The sequence below is a fragment of the Phacochoerus africanus genome, chromosome 14, assembly GCF_016906955.1.
Source record: "Phacochoerus africanus isolate WHEZ1 chromosome 14, ROS_Pafr_v1, whole genome shotgun sequence".
NCBI lineage: Eukaryota > Metazoa > Chordata > Mammalia > Artiodactyla > Suidae > Phacochoerus > Phacochoerus africanus.
Genome location: NC_062557.1, coordinates 45,361,969 through 45,385,490, shown reverse-complemented (window position 1 = coordinate 45,385,490; position 23,522 = coordinate 45,361,969). Strand labels below are relative to the sequence as shown.

General features: G+C 43.2%; 2 protein-coding genes and 1 long non-coding RNA gene across 4 annotated transcripts in view; 1 reads left to right on the top strand and 2 right to left on the bottom strand.

Annotated features, from left to right (window-relative positions):
* Nucleotides 1-1,149: 1,149 nt before the first annotated feature.
* ABHD15 (abhydrolase domain containing 15) lies at nucleotides 1,150-6,154 on the top strand. Its single transcript, XM_047759060.1, has 2 exons — nucleotides 1,150-2,111; nucleotides 4,666-6,154. Exons 1-2 carry the CDS (start codon nucleotides 1,243-1,245, stop codon nucleotides 5,189-5,191), a joined length of 1,395 nt encoding a protein of 464 aa, XP_047615016.1. The 5' UTR covers nucleotides 1,150-1,242; the 3' UTR covers nucleotides 5,192-6,154.
* Nucleotides 2,039-8,629, bottom strand: LOC125115188 (uncharacterized). The gene is made up of 3 exons (XR_007131996.1): nucleotides 8,466-8,629; nucleotides 4,925-5,166; nucleotides 2,039-2,501 (listed from the first exon to the last, which is right to left on the bottom strand). It is a non-coding gene; the product is annotated as an uncharacterized LOC125115188 (long non-coding RNA).
* A 4,254-nt stretch (nucleotides 8,630-12,883) lies between these two features.
* Nucleotides 12,884-23,522, bottom strand: part of TAOK1 (TAO kinase 1) — a 150,513-nt gene continuing 139,874 nt past the window's right edge. For both annotated transcript variants that reach the window (XM_047756604.1, XM_047756605.1), the window contains one exon: nucleotides 12,884-22,189. In XM_047756604.1, the coding sequence (XP_047612560.1) occupies nucleotides 21,728-22,189 (462 nt within the window). In that variant the 3' untranslated portion in view covers nucleotides 12,884-21,727. The remainder of the gene's footprint in view (nucleotides 22,190-23,522) is intronic.

Here is a 23,522-nt window from a genome sequence, read left to right as displayed (position 1 = left end):
GGCGGAGGAGTCACCGGCCTCGCCCCCAGCAAGGAGCTCTGGCCAGACGCCCCGGTGCGCCCCTGGGTGTCCACTCCCCTGTGCCCTTCTCCTTGGCCCGACTCATGATTTCGAGGAAAGACAGGAAAGTGGGTGGAGGGTGTGGGCTGAAATGCCTAGCCCAAAACTTTGAAAAAGAGCAGGAACATCTCCCACATACCTGTGACTTACATGGGATTTCTTACCCTTCCCCAGCTCCCCAGTAATTGCCAGTTACTGGGTTGCTAAGGGGATAATCTATCCCTTCCCTCGGCCGGTCGCAGGTAACAGGTAACCCCCTCGAAGGCCACCTAAGTGCGTCTCTCTTTCCAGTTTATTCTCAGAGTTTGGGGGCTATTTCTTTTGTGGAGATCCTGGGGAGCGATGCTGAGGATTTCCTCTACCTGAAAGCAGGTTCCAGAGAAGCCCCACGCTCCCGAGATGGAGGGAGGCTGGGGGATTGGCACAGGGCACTGGTGTAAGCAAGGGAACCAGAATTCCCTGGAGCTCTAGCCTCCCGCTGCAAACCTGCTGTCGGGGCACATGCCTGCCCTGGCCCTCACTGACCCTGAGCTGGACCCCTGCCCAGCCGAGTTATTGCGCAGTGGCGGGCTCCCACTAGGCCGAGACAAACACGGAGGTCAGAGAGCACTGCCGAGCCTGGAGCCTGGGCACAGAGGTGCGGTTGGTGACTCCGGGTGCAGCTGCAGCCGCCCCGCGGAGCCCGCGCCTGGAGCTGCGGTTTGTTCACTTCTCCCTTCTGCTACTTCTGAACAGTGGCCCTTGAGGGCGCAGCGACCAGGGTCTCCTCGGCAGCTACACACAACGTGGGGCGGAGGGGCGGGGACAGAGAACTCTGAGCCTCATCCCTGTCCCCCAGGCCTCCGTCTCTGAGTCTCCCCACTTCTCTGCCGCCCCCACCCGACTCCCTTCCGGCTCATCCTAACTCTCCCTCTGTAGCCCCGGCTCCTTTCACCTTTTGCTTCTGCTTGTCGCAATTGCTGTACAAAGGCCCGAGGCGGGCCTGGGGGGCGGGTGAGGGGAGCCCGGCCCGAACTGGCTGCCTCTGCGGGGCCGTGGCCAATCCAGAGCGCGCCCCCACCCCCACGGGAGGGCCCTGGGCAGCCGCGGAGGCCGGGCGGAGCCGCGGGCTGAGCGGGGAGCTCGCCGAGGGGACGTCCTCGCCGCTTGCTTGCCGCCAGCCGGGGGCTCTCCTACCTCGCCATGCCGCCGTGGAGCGCCGCCCTCGCCCTGCTCCTGGCCGCGCTCGCCCTGCTTGGCCTGCTGGCCCCTCGGCTGCAGCGCGCCGTCGGAGTGAGGACCCTGCCAGGGACCCGGGGCCAGGGCCACAAGGAGGAGGTGGACCGCGGAGGCCCAGTGGACCAGTTCAGCGACGGGCGTGAGCCGCTCCCAGGCGGGTGCAGGCTCATCTGTAAGCCGTCGGCGCTGGCCCAGTGCCTGCTGCGTGCCTTGCGGCGCTCTGCAGCGCTGGAGCTGGGTCCGCGCTCGTGGCTCTCCGGGCCCCACCTGCAGACCCTCTGCCACTTCGTGCTGCCGGTGGGGCCGGGGCCTGAGCTGGCCCGGGAGTACCTGCAGTTGGCGGACGACGGGCTGGTAGCCCTGGACTGGGTGGTGGGACCTTGCCCCCGGGGCCGCCGGGTAACCAACGCCAGGGGCCTCCCGGCGGTGCTCCTGGTGATCCCCAATGCCTGGGGGCGCCTCACCCGCAACGTGCTTGGCCTCTGCCTGCTGGCCCTGGAGCGCGGCTACTACCCGGTCATCTTCCACCGTCGCGGCCACCACGGCTGCCCGCTGGTCAGCCCCCGACTGCAACCTTTCGGGGACCCGTCCGACCTCAAAGAGGCCATCACTTACATCCGCTTCCGACACCCCGCAGCCCCGCTGTTCGCAGTGAGCGAGGGCTCAGGCTCGGCGCTGCTGCTGTCCTACCTGGGCGAGTGTGGCTCCTCCAGCTACGTGACTGGCGCTGCCTGTATCTCGCCGGTGCTTCGCTGCCGCGAGTGGTTTGAGGCTGGCCTGCCCTGGCCCTACGAGCGGGGCTTTCTGCTTCACCAGAAGATTGCCCTCAGCAGGTGGGTGATGGAGGTTGTAGACGGGCAGTTGGGGGAAGAGAGTTTGGGGCTGACGGAGAAACAGCTCTGCCTGGTACTGAACAAGTAGATTTAGAGCAAGTTGGGCAAAGGTCTCCTCACACTTTCTGAAGCGCCCAGAGGAAGCAGGTTTAAAAGCCACAAACAAACGGACTCAGTGAGCATCATTAGCTAGAGCAGGAACAGCTGCCCCGGGGGCCCTCTGGCCTCACCTCAGCCCCATCGTGTCCTAGCAACCCAAGCACCTGCCCTACCCCTGCAGCACCTGACCTGTACATCGCTTAGTCCATAGCTTGTCAAATCAGCAAAGAGGGCCCTGGAAGCAGCTGTAACTGATAATTTGTCCAGGATGTCTCCTTACAATCTCCGAACCTAGAGGTGACAGGAATCAGAAATATGGTGGTATTTGATTTATTAAAATTCTTTAAATCTGACTAATGTTTTGCATATTTCTAGGTATGTACTCAATATTTAATGCAAAAAAAATTAAGAACATTTAAATTAAAAAAAAAAAAAACTCCAAACAGAGAATAATTTCCCGCTAGGGAGACTTTTCCACCGAGAATGCCTGAGCAACCTTCCCACAGCAAATAGCCAGGCTTGAGCTTACACTGTTGCTTTCCTAGGAGATGGCAGAATGAGGTCAAAGACATGACGACAGCTGTATGGTATGGCATAAAGACCTGGGATGTGGAGTCAAACCCACTGGGGTTCAAATCCTGAATTTCCAGCAAGTTAGCTGACCCCGTTAGCCTGGCTTCCCTCTTCAGTTAAAATGCAGTTAATAATAAGCACCTCCTAAGGTGGTTATAATCATGAAATAAGATAGCAAAAGTAAGAGGCCCCAGTACATGGGGGAAATTGTGATTTCTTTCTTTCCTTGTCCGGTTTTGACTCCTCTTCTGAGTCAAAGGTCATCCCTGAGTTCAACAACAGCCCAAGGGCTACCATGGCAACCCAGACCTGCCAGAACAGTCCAGGGACACTGTGCTCTCACATGGCTTAATTGCCAGTTTCCATCCACAAATGACCACCATCAGTGGTGACCCTCGGTACCAGCAGCAGGACAAGGGGAAGGAAGTGGAGAGGAAACCTGGGCCTTCAGGAACTGTCCCACCCATAGTAGTTTGGGATTGCTAACTTGAGGCCCCCTTTGAATGGTTGCAGAAGGCACCTATCCAAATTCAGCTGGCTAAGCTGGATTAATCTAAACAAAGGACTGAGCTGCCCATCCTGGCCTCCCTGTTAGGGTGCCAGGTCCTCTCCAGGGCTGTGAAAACAGCAAAGATGTACCTCTTCCCCAGAGCAGTTGCTCTCAGGCTCCCATTTGGGAACTCACCCTGCAAATTAATTCCATGCCCAATCACTTCCTCTGCCACTCAGCCCTCTCTAGGAATACCTCCCCCGCTGATCAAGGTCATAAACATTTGTTATCATTTGGATAGCATATTACTTTTTAAAATACAAGCAAACTAAGAGTTTAAAGTAAAATGTTGGAGTTCCCATCCTGGCTCAGTGGTTAATGAATCCGACTAGGAACTATGAGGTTGCAGGTTTGATCCCTGGCCTTGCTCAGTGGGCTAAGGATCCGTCATTGCCATGAGCTGAGGTGTAGGTTGCAGATGTGGCTCGGATCCCATGTTGCTGTGGCTGTGGTGTAGGTTGGCAGTACAGCTCTGATTCGACCCCTAGCCTGGGAACATCCATATGTCACAGGAGCGGCCCCAGAAAAGGCAAAAAGACCAAAAAAAAAAAAAAAAAAGTAAAATGTTAATGATGGGGGGCGTCATTTGCTGGTTTGGATGGTCTGAGCCAGTGAGTTCTTCTAAGAGGGGTTCAGGCAGTGACAATTCATAGCAAGTTCCCTACAGAGGGTCAGAAGTTGAGGTCAGGAGGAGAGCTGTCATTGTAACTTAGCGGTTATCAAGTCAAATGCTGTCCTAGGAGTGGGCAGGTAATGCCATGAGTGACCGTCCTGATAGAAACTGGAGGGAGAGAGGAAATACCCTGCTAATTGCCACACTACCCTGTGTTGCCAGATCTCCTCATTTCCCTCAAGAAGCCAGATTGTTGCATTTTATGCGAAATCTCATGATTTTATTTGTTTTTTAACTTTATCTATTTTGCTTTTTAGGGCTGCACTAGTGGCATGTGGAGTTTCCCAGGCTAGGGGGTCTAATTGGGTTTCCCAGCCACAGCAACGCCAGATCCAAGCCTCGACTTAGATCTACACCACAGCTCAGAGCAACGCGGGATCCTTACTTAACCCACTGAGCGAGGCCAGGGATCGAACCCGCAACCTCATGGCTTCTAGTTGGATTGTTTCCGCTGCACCACGACAGGAGCTCCTATGTGAAGCATCCTGATTTAAATGATGGCAATGAAATGGAAGTTTTAAAATATACCAAATGGCCAAAGAAAGCCTCTGTGGTCAGAATCTGGCCTGTGGGCTGCCACTGTGTACCTTCGGCTGCCAATGTGTTTCCTAATTCTTTCCTCTCTTTCCTACCTTCCCCATTCCACTTCTTGTTGCCAGGTATGCCACGGCCCTGGAGGACATGGTGGACACCGGAAAACTGTTCAGGAGCCGCTCCCTGCAAGAGTTTGAGGAGACCCTCTTCTGCCACACCAAGAGTTTCCCCATCAGCTGGGACACCTACTGGGAACACAACGACCCACTCCGGGATGTGGACGAGGCGGCTGTACCCGTACTGTGCATCTGTAGCGCTGATGACCCTGTGTGTGGGCCCCCAAACCGCTTTCTGCCAACTGAACTTTTTCACAGCAACCCCTACTTCTTCCTCCTGCTCAGCCGCCACGGAGGCCACTGTGGCTTCCTGCGCCAGGAGCCCTTGCCAGCCTGGAGCCACGAGGTCATCTTGGAGTATTTCCGGGCCTTGACTGAGTTCTTCCGAACGGAAGAGAGGATGAAAGGGCTGAGTAGGCACCGAGCTTCATTCCTCGTGGGCCGGCGTCGCTGGGGAACCCTGCCGAAGCGGGAGGTCTCTCCCTCTTCCAATCTGGAGGAGATCTTTAGCTGGAAGAGATCATATACAAGGTGAGACCTGAGAGCCCCCCAGCCCTGCAGGGAAGAACAGAGCTGGGCATGACCGAGTCCTGAAAAGGTGCAAAGGACTGAATGGGGCAGGCAGTTCCAGCTCTTTGCCCCCGACGCAGTCCCTTCCCTCCTACACTGGTCTGTAGAAAGAGACGGAACTTCCAGCAAGCTGGCATTCACTTTCCCCTGAGCGGAACGCCTGCCCAGGCCCTGCTCTACACATTCCAGCTCATCCTGCTTCAGCCGCTGGACGTTCCCTGTCACTGTCCCCTGTCATCAACTTCATAAGCCAAAGAAGAGCACCGCTTAAGTTCCTGGACTCAAGAGAAAATGCTCATGCTCTAGCAATGATGCAGAGATGATGAGTTTTTGTGAGCCATCGGGCAGGTCTGTCCCACCTCAGTAATCAGCTCTGTGACCCCGCTTTTTAAGCTGGAGCCACTTGATGTGGTGAGGACAGGATGTTTGTGTCTTGGTCCCACTTCTCTCGTTTTTTTCTGCGGTTGTGGCCCTCAGCTTATTTCAGGTGGGGGCAGCTGTGGAAGTGGCTCACAGAGCTGTGTGGCTGCATCTGTCAGGCGTGAATGTGAGAAAGGCACAAAGGCAGTAAGTGCCGTTCTGAGACTGGGCGGGGAGGGCGACAAGGTACAGAGTATGAGTGCCTGTGTCTGGAACACTAAGGTCCAGTCTTTCACACGAGTTTGTCAAGTTCTGCCTGGGAATGCAGCTAATCTGGGGCTTCAGCCTGGGACCCCAAGACTCACTGGAGAGATCGCAAGGATGACTTTAGTAACAGGTAGTCCCTGCACTCAGGGTCTGCTTGCCCATGACTTAAAGAGCCAGACTCTCAGGCACACCAGCTGCTCCTTCCAGTACTATTTTGATTACTCCAGGGAGTTCTAGCGAGAGCTGTTTTTCTCCTGAGATGTGGTAAAAGTATATATATATAAAAAGCATAAACCTTGGAGTTCCCATCGTGGTGCAGTGGAAACGAATCCGACTAGGAAACATGAGACTGCAGGTTCGATCCCTGGCCTCGCTCAGTGGGTTAAGGATCAGGTGTTGCTGGGAGCTGTGGTGTAGGCTGGCAGCTGTAGCTCCGATTCTAGCCCTAGCCTGGGAACCTCCATATGCCATGGGTGTGGCCCTAAAAAAGCAAAAAAAAAAAAAAAAAGAAGTATAAACCTCCTATCTTAGGTGTGTATTTTTGGTTAGTTGCCCTCTTTTCTGATACTACTAAGTACCCTCTTCCTCTGGGGAGCCTGGAGAGACATCTGGGACCAGAGAAAACAAACAAAATTTCTAAGAGATGGACTAGAGCTGACTCAGTGATTTATGAATATTTCACATTATCATGATATATATATATATACCTCTTTTTGCTCATTACCATCCACATAGATGCGGAAAAAGCTTTCTTCTGGATCTGGCCACTCAGTGACTGATTAGCTCTTTGGTTTTACGAAGACAGTGCTAAAGATCGGAGTAAAATAGGCTTTGTACAGCTTGATCCACACAGCTTGGTTTGGATTAAGCCATTAAACAATACAATAGGGCATCCAATTCCTGCCCTCCCCGCCAAAACAAAACAAAACACTTTGCCCTAAAGTTTTACTTAATTTGTCATCAAGAAAGAGGCTACCTCTTTTCTTGTTTTGACAGGAAGCTGCATCCTGGCCTCACAAACGGCAAAGCAATTTTAAGGAGAGATGTTTACCAAAAGCTATGGCCTAAGGCTTGAGGAATTCCTGGGGCCATGATTTTAGGTTTGGATAACCTTGGCCTATCCTTGTTCTTCTAGATCAAATAAGAAGCTCTGAGAATTTCCTTGTGGCACAGCAGGTTAAGGATCCAGTTTTGTCACTGCTGTGGCTCTGGTTGATGCTGTGGCATGGGTTCAATCCCTGGCCTGGGAATTTCTGCATGCCTCAGGCATAGCCAAAAGGATAAAAAACTTAAAAATTTAAAAGAAACTCTGGGAGTTCCCATTGTGGCTCAGCAGTTAATGAACCTGACTGGCATCCATGAGGACGCAGGTTCAATCTCTGGCCTCCCTCAATGGGTTAAGGACCCAGCATTGCCGAGAGGTGTGGTGTAGGTTGCAGACGTGGCTCAGATCCCACGTTGCTGTGGCTGTGGTGTAGGCCGGTGGCTACAGCTCCGATTGGACTCCTAGCCTGGGAACCTCCATATGCCGCAGGTGTGGCCCTAAAAAGACAGAAAGACAAAAAAAAAAAAAAAAAGAAGAAGAAGAAGAAAAGAAACTCTGAACTATCCAAGATTCTAAACTGAAATGCAGACAACACTGACCTAAGGCATATTATTCCATCATGAAAAAATGACCTCCGTCCTTCCCCACTTCTGGTTCCTCCTCCTGCACATTCTTCACCTAACATTCTTTCACCATGTCTGTCTGAGCAGGAGAAAATATAAGGAAGTGTACCCTAAAGAAGACATCCTATTTCTGGTTAACCGCCTTGGTGTAAAGCTTGGCGAAGAATTTCTGACATCTGACCGCCCCCCTCCCCCAGCATCTGATTCAGTGAGGATTTCAGTTAACAGCCTCAGTTAATTGATTTCAGAATCGTAGGGTCCTGCAGTCCCATATGCTGGATCCTGCGATCACTCAGAACTCATTGCAAAATGGGAAGCAGTCCAGTGTTTTTTAACCACCCTCTACTCGTGGGGATTGAAGGAACCCTAAGGGCTAAATTCTGGATTGTTTCTCTAGGTCAAATACCTCAGGACTTTGGTTCTTTTAAGATAATAGCTTTTGGGGAAATGATGGTTCCTTTTTTATAGGGAGGCATGCTTGCGGGGGTGGGTGAGGAAGGATATATATATAGTTATATATATATATTCCCAGTTATACTCTTAAAGCTCTCAGAACATCAGAACAGCCCTAGTCCAGGCTCCACTGATGCCCTTGGATCCACAGCCCTAGTGACCTAAATCCTGAAGTAATTTTTCCTGTATGCCCTTTGTGCCAGATGTACTAATGATCTGAGGAAGCTATTTCTCTCTCATCTTCTCACCACCATTTGATGACATCACTACTTTTTAGCCCACTTTTTGGCCAAGAAAGTATAGTTGCTATTCAAGCAGGTTTGGGTGACCCTGTCCTTCAGTCTAACGATGAAGGAATCACCCAAATTGGCTTTGCTCTGGTTAAAAGCCAGGCACATATTCTGAGAGAATGAATAGCTCTTGGACAAACTGACTTGTTATGAGTTTGGGGAAGCAAGAAACAAACAACAAAACAAAAGCCACAGAAATACCACTGAGTTGGGCGTATTCCAGGTAGCAAGACTTTAGCAATCCTCTCAGGTCTCGTTCACTTGCTGGCTTCCATTTTGTTCTCTTCATTATTTATAAAAACACCTTCAAATGGTAAAGGAGGAAAGAAAACATAACCCAGTGACAATATAGAAGACATTAGTTATTGAGATAATAATTAGTCAGTAGAAACTGAGTTGTCTGTCTCCACCCACTGGATCTGAATGCAGGAAGCAGACAACTGCTTCTCAAGGTTTCTTTGAGTGCTACTAAGTTTTGACCTCTGATACCAAAGATTATGTTAAGCTGTAACTTAATTCTCTTAAGGATTTAGTATTTTTTATATGTATATACAGGTTTCCAATGTGGCTTGGCCAGAGACGACACTATGAAAAAACGTAGCACCAAATCCTCGTTTTGATAAGACATCATCTCTGTTCTGAGTGAAGATATCCCTTCTAAGACTTGAATACTGTTAGAAAAGAGGTCTTGACACAGGAAGTGTTATCTTGGCTTTATATATAACCTCAAAACCACCCCAGAGTCAGAAGGCCCTCTGTACTCCTCTTCCACCCAGACCTCAAGATCCTTTGTCAGTCACCCTTACTAATGCCAAGGTTTCTTCCCTTAGAAATGAACTTTAGTATAAATTTCCTTCCCTGCTTAAGCAAGCAGATATACTTGGCCACTTTGGCAGAACTTGCCAAGAAATATTTGTGATTCTACAAGCCAAGCCAAAAGGATGGCATCAAAAACTGTTTTCACTAGTTTCATTTTACAGAGTTAAGACTGAGAAGTTATACCTAGGAGTATCCAAGTGCCCAGAGATGGAAGGAACGCCTCAGGAAGCAGGAAGTCCCAATGACTGGTAGGATGTGCAAGCTAGACTGCCACATGGCACACACATCATGGAGGAGGCAGGTGCTGAGAAATAAGGGTGGTCTATATTAGATATAAGGTTGTTTCTCTTCTGAGGGTCGGTTGTGAGTTGAAATAATGCAAATGAGCTCAGTGGGTTATAAAGACTTCTGGTTAGTTTATGGGCTAGTTTATGGACTTGAGGATCAGATCTCAGACCTGATCCAAATTCTGGGAGTTGGGAGATGACATAAATATTTTAATAAAAACAGCCTTGCCAGGAGTTCCCGTCATGGCTCAGTGGAAATGAATCTGACTAGTATCCATGAAGATGCAGGTTCTATCCCTGGGCTTCCTCAGTGGGTTAAGAACCCAGCGTTGCCATGAGCTGTGGTTTAGGTTGCAGATGTGCCTCAGATCCTGAATTGCTGTGGCTGTGGTGTAAGCCAGCAGCTGAAGCTGATTCAACCCCTAGCTGGGAACCTCCACATGCCGAGAGTGCGGCCCTAAAAAGCAAAACAAAAAACAACCCCCCCCCCCAAAAAACAGCCTTGCCAGAGTGACCAGAGGATGTTTTAAGACATCCAATAACTATGCTCTAATGTATCCAGGAAGAGCTGAAAGTTTGAAGGAAAAGAGGCATTTCGTTAAACACAATCAAAAACATATCAAAACATATCAAAAACAAATGTCTCTAGCTCCTCCAGCCTGTGTAAGAAGGTAATACCTTGTTTTAGTGTCTGCTAGATTTGTGATTGAACATAAATTTCTCTTTGACTTGTTTGCCTCTGAATAATAAATTGCAGTCTCCCTGCAACAATGGAATGTCATTATTTTTCAAATCTCCAGAAACAAATGTGCTGTTTGTCTTCTGAGGTCCTCTATGTACTGAGTCATGCTTACCTACCTATGGAGTTAACAGAGGTCCACTGCACATTTTCTACTTGCTGGTTGTTGCTTTAGTTCTATAGATCTAGGCTTGTGTCCCCTAACACTAACCAGTGGCAGTGCTGTTTAATCAACAACCAGTCCTCCTGCTCTGGGCTAATAATTTTCCAACAGGATCAACATTACTTGATCATCAGTGGTACCTACACAGAGAAGTTTTCCAGTGGGCAATTAGTAATTTGTGTGTTGGAGAGTACTGAGGTAGTTTGGAAATGCAGGTTCCAGTTTCAATTTCATCTGTGACTCGTATGATTTTGGGAAAGTTACAAGTCATTCTGTGTGAAAAGACACTATGAATAGCCCTTAATTTAGGTCTATTAGACTATAATGAAGTAATAAAAAGCAGATGGATTCCTTTCTTCACATTCATTTAATTCCTCAACTAGAGCTCAAAGAACTCTATGAGGTAGCACATCTGCTTTCAGATCAGCATCTATGTTCCTAATTCTTCTAAGGCCAAGAAGTTCTAATTCCACTGCAAAGTTGGGGAGGGCTTGAAAGAGCAGCACCTTTTCTCTCTCTGATAACCATGTTAATGGCTAATAGGTTATATACCGGTTCATTTGTTGCAGTCAAAAACCAACTGGTTTCCTTTTTCTTAAAAGTGATGTGACTTTTAAAAGATCTCACAGTTAGTAGTGATGGGGCTAAAGACCAGAACTCAACCCCCTGCTCTTTACACCACACTTTGCCTTTTCCTAGTCAATCACTGGCTGGGATGACAGTAAATAATGTTCATTTTAGACTCCATAATGTAAAGGGCGTTAACAAGAGGAGAAAGACTTCGTCTGCACAACTCCATGGAGGAGCCAACATTAATCTATAAAGGGCACCCTCGAGTTGTTCTGCACAGCCTACATACCCTTAACATCCTCGGTAGCCTTGTCTCCCTTACCATAATAATGAGTATCTGAAAAAATAGGCAACTAAAAAATGACTGAGTTCCTGTCGTGGCTCAGGAGTAATGAGCCCGACGAGGATCCATGAGGATGTGGATTCCATCCCTGACCTCGCTCCGTGGGTTAAGGGTCCAGCGTTGCTGTGAGCTGTGGTGTAAGTCGCGGAGGCAGCTGGATCCCATGTTGCTGTGGCTGTGGCGTAGGCTGGCAGCTGTGGCTCCGATATGACCCCTGGCCTGGGAACTTTCAATTATCATGGGTGCAGCCATAAAAAGCAAAAGATTAAAAAAAATTTTTTTTTAAAGTGATTAACTGCCTAGGACATGCATAGGAAAACGCTGCTTCTGCAGGTGGCATCCCTGAGATGTAGATACCCTGACATTAGCTTATACGTGGAGCTAGCTGATCACTGTGATGATTTTTTTAATATATGTTCAAATTTCCCTTATAGTCAGCATAACTCAGCATCTCAGATATGTTCAGTCATTGACATTTGTTTTGGGTTGCTGACATGGCTAGAAGCAAGTGTTATAACACTCTCCTTCCACTGTAATTTGAACAGCCCAAATTGTGGAGATAAAGCAAAAAGAAATCTTGTTTTTTTTTTTTTTTTTTAAGGCTGCTTCCACGACATATGGAGATTCCCAGGCTAGGGGTCTAATCAGAGCTGTAGCTGCTGGCCTACGCCACAGCCACAGCAATGCCAGATCCCAGCCGAATCTGCGACCTACACCACAGCTCGGGGCAACACCAGATCATTAACCCATTGGGCGAGGCCAGGGACTGAACTAGCAACCTCATGGTTCCTAGTCAGATTCATTTCTGCTGCACCACGGCGGGAACGCCAAGAAATCTTGTTTTTTAAATTTTTTAGTTCCTCCAAATTCAAGGTGGAATACTGAAATTGCTGGAGACAGAACACTTGTAATCTAATCCTGGCTCGGCCACGTGGTTATTTGACCTAGGCAAATTAAACACCATGTAAATGTTAAGTAATCTCAAAACAGTTTAACATTCTAGGAGTTTAAGAGCTATGTTAAAAAGTTAAAAGTGCCATTTTCCTGATAGTCTTCTATTCAATAAAGTAGATAATCTCAATTCAACTTTTTAAAATAACACCTAAAACTATTTTCTAATTTAAAAACATGTAAGCTCCAGCCCATGAGACTCTCCTCCTTCCAAATAAGCCTTCTGACAAAAAAAAAGAAAAAAGAAAAAAAGTCATTTGAATAGCATTTTAAACAAGATTGGTTTAGACATTCTACCCTATAGGCCTAAAAAGAGATGATTTTCAAATCTGAGAAGATAAACTCAGATGAAACTACCCTCTGAAGCTTTTGTACAAGGTCCAAGAACTGCATTCATCTGTGTGTCCATGGCTATGGGAGGAGTTGTAGTTATACAAACCACAACATATTATATAAAACTTAAGAACCTGCATCCAACTGTTAGAACCTAACATAGAATCATTACACAACCACAACAAAATAGGCCACTTCACTGTCTGGGCAAACAGAATTTGAGGTGATTAGACTAGAAGGTTTTAGCCTATATCAGGGAGCCCATTCTTACCTGGATCTTACTCACTGTTGTAACCCCAACATCCAGCATAGGGCCCGAGGTTCAGTAATGATCCAAAGGATAGTCAATGGACTGAAATATACTTAATCTTTATGGGAATACAGTTACTTTAAAAAAAAACTGAGCAGACACTCTGTGTACTAAAATTACTTTATTACAGTTGATTTTTTAAACATTTCCTTTGCTATGATACAAAGGATACTTACAAACAAAATATTACATATGACCTTGTTTTCGCTCTTATGTTCTGACAACTTGGTAACAGCTTTAAATGCACAATCTATACAATTAATACAGGTTATATATGAACTATAAGGTATGTTGAACCAGAAGAATACTGACAATATACTGTACAATAAGCCTTACCAGTTAGTGCTGCGGACCACTTCTACCAAAAGGAAAATGCACATCTGTACAGTCACCTTTACCAGCTGGTACTGACAGTGAGGGAGAGAGGCTTCTTCCCCATTGCAACCCTTGATAAGCCTCCACTGTGGGTATCTGTTTGGTCCGAAAATTGAGAGGACTGTCTAAATTTAAAATTAGTCTTCAGTAAAGTGGCAGAATATCACTTTGAACATGATAATCTCTTGCAAAAAAAAAAAAAAATCAGTCCTAGTTTTAAAAGACCACAGGTCCTTCGTCCACCACGAAAACCCTACAGGCTCAAGGGCTTTGGAGATGAGATGAAGGCTGCCAAAAAGGAGGCAAGAAACCAAGCCAAAAATCTAGGTCTTGCAAAATCATCACTTTTTCCCTTCACCAAAGGGAACTAGAAATGTACAAATTCATTGATGAACCTCAATGATAACATAGCAATTAGCTGATAACCCTCATTTTATCTGGACCCCTGACTTGTGGGAATAACTGAAAAACTGCGAACAATATATACTACTTTTAGAACAGAACTTCTTGCTTAGTTAAAATATTCCCTTTAGCCACCAAAACTGGTCCTAGGCTATTACAGGTGTGCATTCATCTCTCAATGGTCTACTCAGAAATGATAAGGTTACAGCTTTTTTTCTTTTATTTTTTCTTTTTTTAAATAAAAAAGCAACTGACTGAAGCATTTTTCTTCTTTTAGGTAAATAGCAAAAATAAAAATAAAAACCAACCCTGGCATTTGCACAAATGATGCAAATGGAGCGATATGGCCTTTAAGGTAAGGGGTTAGTAGAAAGGAAGAGAGAAGTAAAGAAAATCCAGAGAAAATGATGTATTACTTTTTCTTTTTAAAAATTTCTACAATACATGTGCAAAAAAATCATGCTGGTTGAGGAAAATAAAAGTAAATGAGTATATAAAACTAAAATCATAAATAATACGTTTGGATGACTGGTAAAAGCAGAAACCAACCTGGGTTACAAAAAGGATTATACATTCAAGATGCTCTTAAACCCAGTGGGATAACTTATGTTAAAACTGTGTTAATAGTTATGTTATGTTAAAAATCTCAAGTTTGTTTTTAAATCTTCACAATACAAGCAAAGCTGTTTTAAAATATACACTATACATATTTCTCATAGTCTCTCCAACCTCATTAATTCGCATTAGGCTATCTTTTCCATATACTAAAACAAGGGGGTTCTGAAAGCTCAATTGCTCAGAGTAACCCATCCATTATTTAAATGTTTAAGTTTTAAATGGGTTAAAAAATTTAACAGACTTACATAAACATAAATAGGATTTAGCAACACAAGTGTTAATTAAAAAAAGTCTAAAGCATTTACAGATTATCAAGTTGGAAGAGTCTGTGGAAGTTATGTGCACTATACTTTCAAAATGTTATTTACATCACACCTTTGCTTTTGTAAAAATTTCCCTAAAAGATAAAAAACAAAATAAATTTGAAGAATTAACCCATTCTAACCCAGCAGAGAAGGATCATAAAAGGAAAGGTAAAACAACAACAAAATATCTCTTAATAGAAACCCCACATATCCCTCTCCACTTGGATTTTGCCCTATGAACCCCCCTGCAACTTCTAATAGGCTCACATACCAAGTGTCAAGATAATGTGATAAAATACCTTGTCAGATAAGTTACTGGCCTCGTGGACTTTTTAAAAAAAAATTTCCCACCTGTGTCTCTGGCTTGGATTATTTTAGGATGTGTGTATATGATTAATTGGAGGGGCACTCTTAAGTAGGCACAATTCCCATTTAATGTGGAATAAAAGGTATGACACATAAAATGCTATTGGGGAGAAGGTGTGGTGGTTTCTTTGAAATTATGAAATGCAAGAATGCACACTTGGAATGGGCACCAAAAAAGAGCATTCTGGCAACATGCTAGGGGCAGCCAACAACTTAATAAACTAAATATACTTGTGTCCATGATAAAAAAGGGGTTAGAAGGGTTCCAATATTTCCTGCCAGGTTTGATATGTGCCAAATAGTCACATGGCCAGCTAGAATCTGTGAACATTAAGCAGTTACATCCTTTTAAATCACGTAATTCATTCCATGACCATGTGCAGTTTATAAACAATAATGTTCATGCTGAAGCAATGTATTTGAGGGCTCAGAAAAAGCAAATGTGCTACTGAGAGAAACCTGTTCCCATACAACTTGTCTTCATGCTTTCAAGTGGCCCTAATATACCTCTGATGCTAAGCCAAGCCGTGCAAAAGCAAGAGGAGTACACACTTTTCATTAACATTGGTATCTTATTTCTAAACTTCACTGACCTCAGAGTTGCCGTAGAAACATATAACATGAATAATGAAAGCATACAATGAAGGTTCATGGATTTAAAAAAACGCATTTCCCTCATCTATGTTAACCAGCTTTTAATACCTTAGGTTACAAGGCATATCAAGGGATAATGACAAAGGAACATATGTAATTCTAGAAATAGGAAAAATGCTCCAGAAAATAGGATCAATGTGCCAGCAATAAGCATAGTTCATTTCATTTGAAAATTCAGCTAGAGAGCCCAATAAACAGTTCCAAGCCATAGGTTATCACCTGCATAATTTACATAAACATTAAAACTCTTGTACTTTATAGACAAAACACACTTCTGTAAACATGGCCACTGGGGGAGGGAGGCTCCCTACCTCATTTATGATTGAGAATGTGTAATCATTATATTAAATAAAATGACTTTGCTCAAAAAGATTTTAAACTGACCAATGATTAAGCTTAATTTCCCCCTGTTTAACAACATTTAAGCCTTAATTCTAAAAATGTCACCTAGGATGGTTTCAGGGTTAGATGCTAGGACCACAACTGGCAATGACAGCAACTCCTCTCTAGCTGGCACAGACTTAGAAACTTTAGTACAAAAACAAACAAAAAAATACAGAAACTAGGTCAATTTGTTAGCTACATATTTACAGATAATTACATGATTTCTTCACTCACAATTGCTAAAAACTATGAGTGAAAAGGAAACTGTGCAGGTTGAATTACCCGTACTTTGGGGGGGATTCTTGGGTATTGAGATACCCTTTTCATTCATTCACAAATCTCAACTTCTCTACATTTTTTCGTGGCAAACTACCTACAGGTATCCAGATTAGTATATCCAGTGAGCATCCTGTTTCAGAGAGGATTAACCTATTTAAAGAAGAATCTCGTGTATTGAAAAACAAAACAAACCCAACGCAACAGACACACACACACAACCTCTGAAACTTCAAAAAGTTATGATTGCTGGGTAATGGTTAACAGTGATGGTGACACAGCAAATGGCTCCCCAGATTTAATTCTCTGCCTTTATTTAAAGAGGGAAGTGCAAGTTTAAGAAACCCATAACAAGCAGATAAGGTGCATACTAATTTTCATATTTCTTATGATCTAAATGAAGACTCCCAGTAGGCCAAATGGATGCTCTTCCCTTGCACAAGTGAAATTTTGGAATTCTGAATATAAATGTGATTTTATATGTGACTTTAAAGGGGGCTACCAGAATTCAGTAGAAAATATAAATGCACAATAAAGGAAGAGTTCTCGACTTTACTTTTTCTAGACAGTGTGTAATAAAACTTTACAAATTAATAGTCATTTCCAATGTAGACTTATAGTGATTTCATAAAAGTGCAGACAACATAACCAGACACACAGCAAAATAGACTTCAATCAGTAGTCCTTTCATACAACAGGCAAGTCTGCTAAGTGTACAGCACACTCTTCATCCTTTAAGGAATCTGAGGATGGAAAATTTCCAGTTCTCAACTAAAAGTGAGGAAGTGCCTTTTCAAAGGCAATGCTATAACCTGGTTAGGGGCACTATCATGTTAGTTGAGGGAAAACAGAATTTTTTCTCTTTAATAATTAATGATCTGTGTTTAGTAAGCAGCTCCAAGATGACAGCCCAAGTTTTGGATCTGTTCCTCAGAAAAGGCAGTTTTCTAAGGAACAAGAGCCTCTGCTTCCAAAATTATGGGAGATTCACACTTACATAACTTAAATATATTATTTTCTGATTTGAATACACGCTAGACACTTCACATTGTGAGCATGGACAAAACGCAGGACCATATAAACTTCCTAGGAAAGGGTTGCTGTGTTGGGCCAAATCTATGCTTGAATAGTAGTGCCTCTGAAAGAGTGGAAGGTGCATGAATAACTTACTATTAGAAAGCAAGAAGAGGCAGCAAAAGGGAGAAAGCCCTGTGCTAATACCAAATCCTTCTCTCCCAGTGGCCATTTCCTATTGATTTTATAGTTTAGGAGAACCTTAGGTGCTTTAGCAGTAATTCCTCCCTTGGCTGTTTTGGTCCTTAGCAAAATCTACAGTCATCAGTACTGATGGAGTAAAAAGAGTAAGAGGATTGATGGCACTGCTACTAAGAAATATGTACGGAGTGCACAAGATTATGTGATTTATTGGCTCTCTTTATCTTCGCAGAGGAATCACCACCAGTGGTTTTAATTTCCATGGTTCATTTCTCTCTGCATTACTTATCTTTCATTGTATCTACAACACGAACTCACAGAAACACTAACTGGCTCCTTCCCCAGCACTATTTTACTGTGTTGCAACTTATGATTCCACATTTTACTTTACTTTCTTTCCACCCACAGAAGTGCTAGGAGGGGATTAAAAAAGAAAAGACTGCATCTCAGGACCACCTTCTCATAAATATCAACCCAGAGTACTCATTCTTAAGAAACACATGCATTCCTGCCTTAACTGAGGACTGAAATGACAAAACAAAGTAACAGAACCTTAAGTGCCCTGATGGAAATGTACAGTATGAGTTATAACCATCTATCTATACACACATATAGACACTCATATGTATATACAATATATACATACAAATGATAATAACTATACCAAAATGTGCATATTTAACACAGTTTTAAAAAGCCAGTAGATTATGGTATAATACAATTTATTTCCACTAGTGAATGGCACAAATAGAGAAATGCAAAGGAGGTGTTTCAAGTACAATAGTCATTTTTCACAGGTGAAAATAAACAGTATTATTCCAGTGTCCAACACAATGTATTCTATAAAAGTTAAAATGCCAGACATTTAGTACTTAAAGAAGTAGAAAGTTACTAAAGTCTGCCTTATGGTCTGAAAAAGACACTCATAGAGTTTTCAATTTTGGAAAAGGGGGTGAGAAAAATAGGTGGGAGTGGGGAGAGAGTCAAGGACAGTTTCTTTAGTGTAATGAATGGTATTTACCTGATGTCTGGGCAGCTGAAAATCATAACTATGCTAAAAAACTTCAACTTACCAATAAATCCTGGGCCTAGAGTACCAAGCATACTATATCTGTGGGTCTGTGGTTGTGGCTTCAAAGGCAGGACTATTCATCTCTAGGCACAGAAATGACTAAAAAAGAATGGCAGTTCTGAATAAAAATAATATAAACACATTTTCCAGCTAACATTACCTATAAAATGAAAATACTTTCAGATACTTTAACTTGGGGTTAGAGCTGACTTTAATAAGGGGAAAAAATATGGGCAAAAGGAAGGGAACCCAATTAGGAACAATGGAACAATATATTTCAAAGTATGAGGTTTTGCATTTTTTAAATACTAACTTAAAAAAGGGAGATACAGCGAACACAAAAAACTTTTTACTGCCAAGCTCTGGATACCAGACATAGCATTTACAACTTTCTGATATGAAGGACAAATTTCCCATACTTTTTATTTTCTTAAACACATATATACCAAGTGAACACCAACACTGGGGAGGAGGTAGTAGTAATCTGATCAAATGCTGACGTCTGATTCAGAAAGTGCCTACTTCTTTCTTTAGGATCTCTCAAAACCTTTCAAATTTTCCTGCCACAAGCTTTACTCCTTGAAGACTCCTACCATGTGTGAGATTCCTCAGAGGTCAGATCTTGCAAACACACACAAATCAATTAATCTGAACCATTTTTTGCAAACTATATATATATTTTAATTAAAATTAACTTAATGGAATAATCCAGGTATAGTCATGACCCTCATGCAAAACTGGTTGCCCACAATTAAATCAGTTACAGAGACCTATTGTATAGACATTTGGAGCCAGTATTCAATCACAATTTTACAAGTACATATGATCTGCATGAACTCAGTAACTCACTTTGACTACATGAAGTCCACAAGTGGACTGGACTTTAACATGTATCACTGGTAGTATTTTTAAGGTTTTGTATGTAAAACTGATCTGCACCCTTATTCCACCCCTCCAGTAGTATAGAGGGGCCAGATCTAATAACAATTTTTTTAAAGGCATCAAATTCATTATATTTTTAAATTAATTCTAAAGCTCTCTCCTATCATTTTTATCCAAATAGGTAGATAACTCAATTTGCTTGAATAGGTGAATGCAAAAAAGATACTGAGAAAATTAAATGCCCCATTCATTAGACTGACAAGTAAGTACATGACATGTTCACCTAAAAACTGGTGTCTCAAGCATGGCCAAGAGGACAATATACCAGAGCGTTACCTGAAATACTGCCTAAAAGTGTGTATGAATTCTTACCGTAATCTTGGTTTTTAAAAAATTACATTAAAATATCAATTTTTCTTCCAGTTACCTTTACGTGAATGCCAGAAACTCCTAAGGTGGAGGGAGGATTCATGGAGATTAGAGTGATGTACCTGGGGGAAGACTTAAATTTGATTTTGAAAACCAAGATTTCAACAGTTATAGATTACTGTTTGGTCATTAGTCTGGTCTATGTGAACAGTATCACTGAGAAGGACTTAGAGAATTGTACCTTGGAGTCCTCTGACTATATGAAAAGCAGGATCAGAGTTAGCAGCAAGGGTTCTTGAAGACAAGGGAGGGGGCAAGATGATAACTTGTAAGAAACTCTGATCTATCACTGGAAATAACGTTTTTTTCCTTCAGGTCATACTCACAGCTTCCTACCCACCTTCAACTCAATTTCCACACTAGTGGTGGAATACCAAGTAACACCTAACTTTCAGCATTGGGTCGATCCTTCATTACAAAACAAAACATAACAAAACATACCCCTCTGTGGGAAAAAAAAAAAAAAAGTTAGCTTTTGTCAAGAGATTCCCTGACCACTATAACTTACTTATTTTTTTTCTTTTTATATTTGCCAAACTTGCTAGTTCCTTTTCAGTAGTACTTTAGCACGGAGGCTAGAGACTTCTGCAAGTGGTGTTTCTTACTGTATGATGTTAACACGATGCCAAATGGTCACTAAGTCTCAAGGAACTAGAAGTTTGTAAAGTATTGCAGCAACAAAAACAGCAATTAAAAAAAAAAAAAAAAAAAAGGACCTGCACATGCAGCAAAATCTACAGTGGTGATGAGGATTAGTCAGCAGCTGGTAAAGTCATTGGCTCAGTGACTCCTGGTTCACTATGGCAACTAAATATTTAAATAATTGGCTATTCTACTTGTAAACAGGAAATCCCATAAGCCAAAAGGGGGTAATCAAATTATGTCTATGTAGTGTGGTGAGAATTCCAAGAGATGGCAGTTTGCAAATATGGCATCATTCAAATACCTCTGGCATTTGATTTGTATTGGCTATACGTCTTTGTTTTTGCACAAACAAAGTAAAAGTACTGTTTGGGGTCTTGGGAGTTACAGAGCTCAGCTAGGATGAGCTATCACAGTATGAGCAACAAAATGTCAGGATATATAGGCTTCATCTCCTCATTCTGCTGCTGAACCTACCCACCATATGAACTTTCAGGGATCTCTCTCACCCTTCTGGTCTTCCCCTTTAAAGGCTCATAGGTTCGTTGAAGCAATTCCCATACAACTTGTGATCTCCTTAAGCACCTCCATCTCACCATGCCACAAAGAAGGCACAATTGAATGGACCAAAAAAAAAAAAAAAAAAATCACTGACAAAAACTTTTAGGCAGCATTTGGAAAAAGAACTAAGTTGTTTTCTACTCTCTGAAAAAGTCAATGCAACCCTTTAGTGTTCATGGATTTCTGCATTCTTTTTTACTCCAAATGAGGCTGAGAAGTCAGACCAATTTAATAAAGAAAATACATTGGTGAGGGGATACAGATATGTTTCCATAATAACTTGTTTCAGCATATGCTGCCTGCTGTGAGTGGCTTATAAGCATTTGGGGTATGGAGAAAAGTTTTAGATGTTTTCACAAACTTCTTAGGATATAATTGCCCAAAAGTGATGACTCAAGCCACATTACTGCATTCCATTTTTGCAGTGTTCAGAAAATACCCCCTTATCTAGCCAATTTCTTGTAACCACATGCATAATATATATGTGTGTATGTGTGTATACACACATACATATTAATTCTCCTTTTCAAAATTTCTCCAAAAGTTTAAAAAAACAAAACACACAACAACAAAACCCGGCAGCCAGATACTATGACACCCCAATTAGTAAACACAAAACAGAATGCTTTACAAAAATGAATAAAATATACCATATGCACTCAGCTTCCACACTGTAGTACCCAAGTGAGGAGGCTGCTATGACGATGTCTGTAGGCAGTTTCTTTTGGCAGACAGCTCCAGCGGAATTGCCACTCTCGATTATTAAGTTATGTATAAGACATATGTGACCCATTGGATATTTGTGAAGTGACACTCGTGCTTCTGCTCATGCCCTGTTCCGTCCGTCCCCCAGAAGCTGTCCGCCTTAGAGCCTGAGGGCTATTGCGGACTCCCATACTGCTACCTCGAGGTACCCCTTGCATTGGCCCTGAGGGGTGACCCCATGGCTGGGGTCCACCTTGCATTGGATGGCCCCAAGCCTGTGGTGGGCCACCCATGGGATGACCCCAGTGAGGTCCTGGACCCCCAGTAGGATTGTGAGACCAACCAGAAGCTCCCGGGTAGCTGTGGCTGAATGCCTCAGGGGAGAGATTAGAAAGGACCATGTTACTAAAACCTAGTCTCATGCTTTCAGAGTCAAAAGCTTCAATTTCTCTGGCTTGACGTTCTAGCAGGCTTCGTATTCGTTCTGTGCGTTCATTCTGCAAAGCCAACATTTCTTCTTCAATCTGTTGGGGGTTAGGGGAAGAGAAGAAAAAGAAAGCTGATTTGTTTTTTACAATCTATAAACTAAGGGAGTGATAATTACTCAGCTTTGAAGGGAATCATAAAGAAGTTCACTCTGGCTATTTTATGGAAGTACATTTAAAAATCAAAGAGATATACTGTAGAAGTCGTACATAATTTATATTTCCAAAATATGTAAAATCAAGTTCTTAAGAGCAAAGGCAGTAACCTCTAATGAATTAATAAATCAAGGCAGTTATTATCAATGGCTACTAAATCCATTAGGTAAAACAGTGAATAAAAAATAAAATGAATAAGGGAAAACTAGTCTTATCAGACATACTGAAATGTCACTCTAATACAATAAATACGGTAATTGGTGTGCAACAGCATGAAGCTCTCTCTGTTTGTAGGTTATACAAGCAGAACAAAACATTAATTAATTCAATGGGAAAAAAATGAACTTTTAAACAGGTAACACCGGCACAACTGGCCAATCATCTGGAATGAAATAAAAATAGAACCCCATCTTATACCACATTCCGGTTAAGACAGAGCAAAGCTTTAGGTGAAAAGCAAGCAAACAAAAACTAATAAAGATTTCATTAAAAAGTTAGTTCCCATTGTGGCTCAGTGGTAACAAATTCGACTAGTATCCATGAAGGCGCAGGTTCAATCCCTGGCCCTGCTCAGTGGGTTGAGGATCTGTCGTTGCCATGAGCTTGGATCCTGTGTTGCTGTGGCTGTGGCAGAGGCCAGCAGCTGCAGGTCTGATTCAACCCCTAGCTTGGGAACCACATGTTTCAGGTTCGGCCTTGAAAAGCAAAAAAAAAAAAAAAAAAAGGTAGATGGATCTATATACCTAGAAATTAGTGGTTGGGTAGCCATCCTAATCAGTTACGGAAAACTGGAAGGTAGTACAATTAAGTGTTGTTGACTGCACATAAATTTAAAAATATAAATTCGTAATAAATAAGAGATAATGAAAAAAAGGCTGATGGAAGAACTTTTATGAATGATCAAACTGATAATTGCCTAAATACTGATCAATATTAGTACCACTTAAAAGGGGAACAGGAAGACAATATATATATTTTGATGTGATGCAAATGGAAGTATACAGTAACCCTCATAAAAATTCCTTGCAAAAAAAAAACATTTTTTTGGTCTTTTTAGGGCTGCATCCACGACATATGGGGGTTTCCAGGCTAGGGGTCAAATCGGAGTTGTAGCCACTGGCCTATGCCACAGCAACGCCAGATCCAAATCACATCTGCAGCCACCACAGATCATGGCAAGGCCAGATCCTTAACCCACTGAGCAAGGCCAGGGATT

Bases quoted from the DNA above. Each gene is read 5' to 3' on its own strand.
- ABHD15 (XM_047759060.1), top strand. From the start codon at position 1,243: ATGCCGCCGTGGAGCGCCGCCCTCGCCCTGCTCCTGGCCGCGCTCGCC. The intron at 2,112-4,665 runs GTGGGTGATGGA...TCTTGTTGCCAG, and splicing joins CAGAAGATTGCCCTCAGCAG to GTATGCCACGGCCCTGGAGG.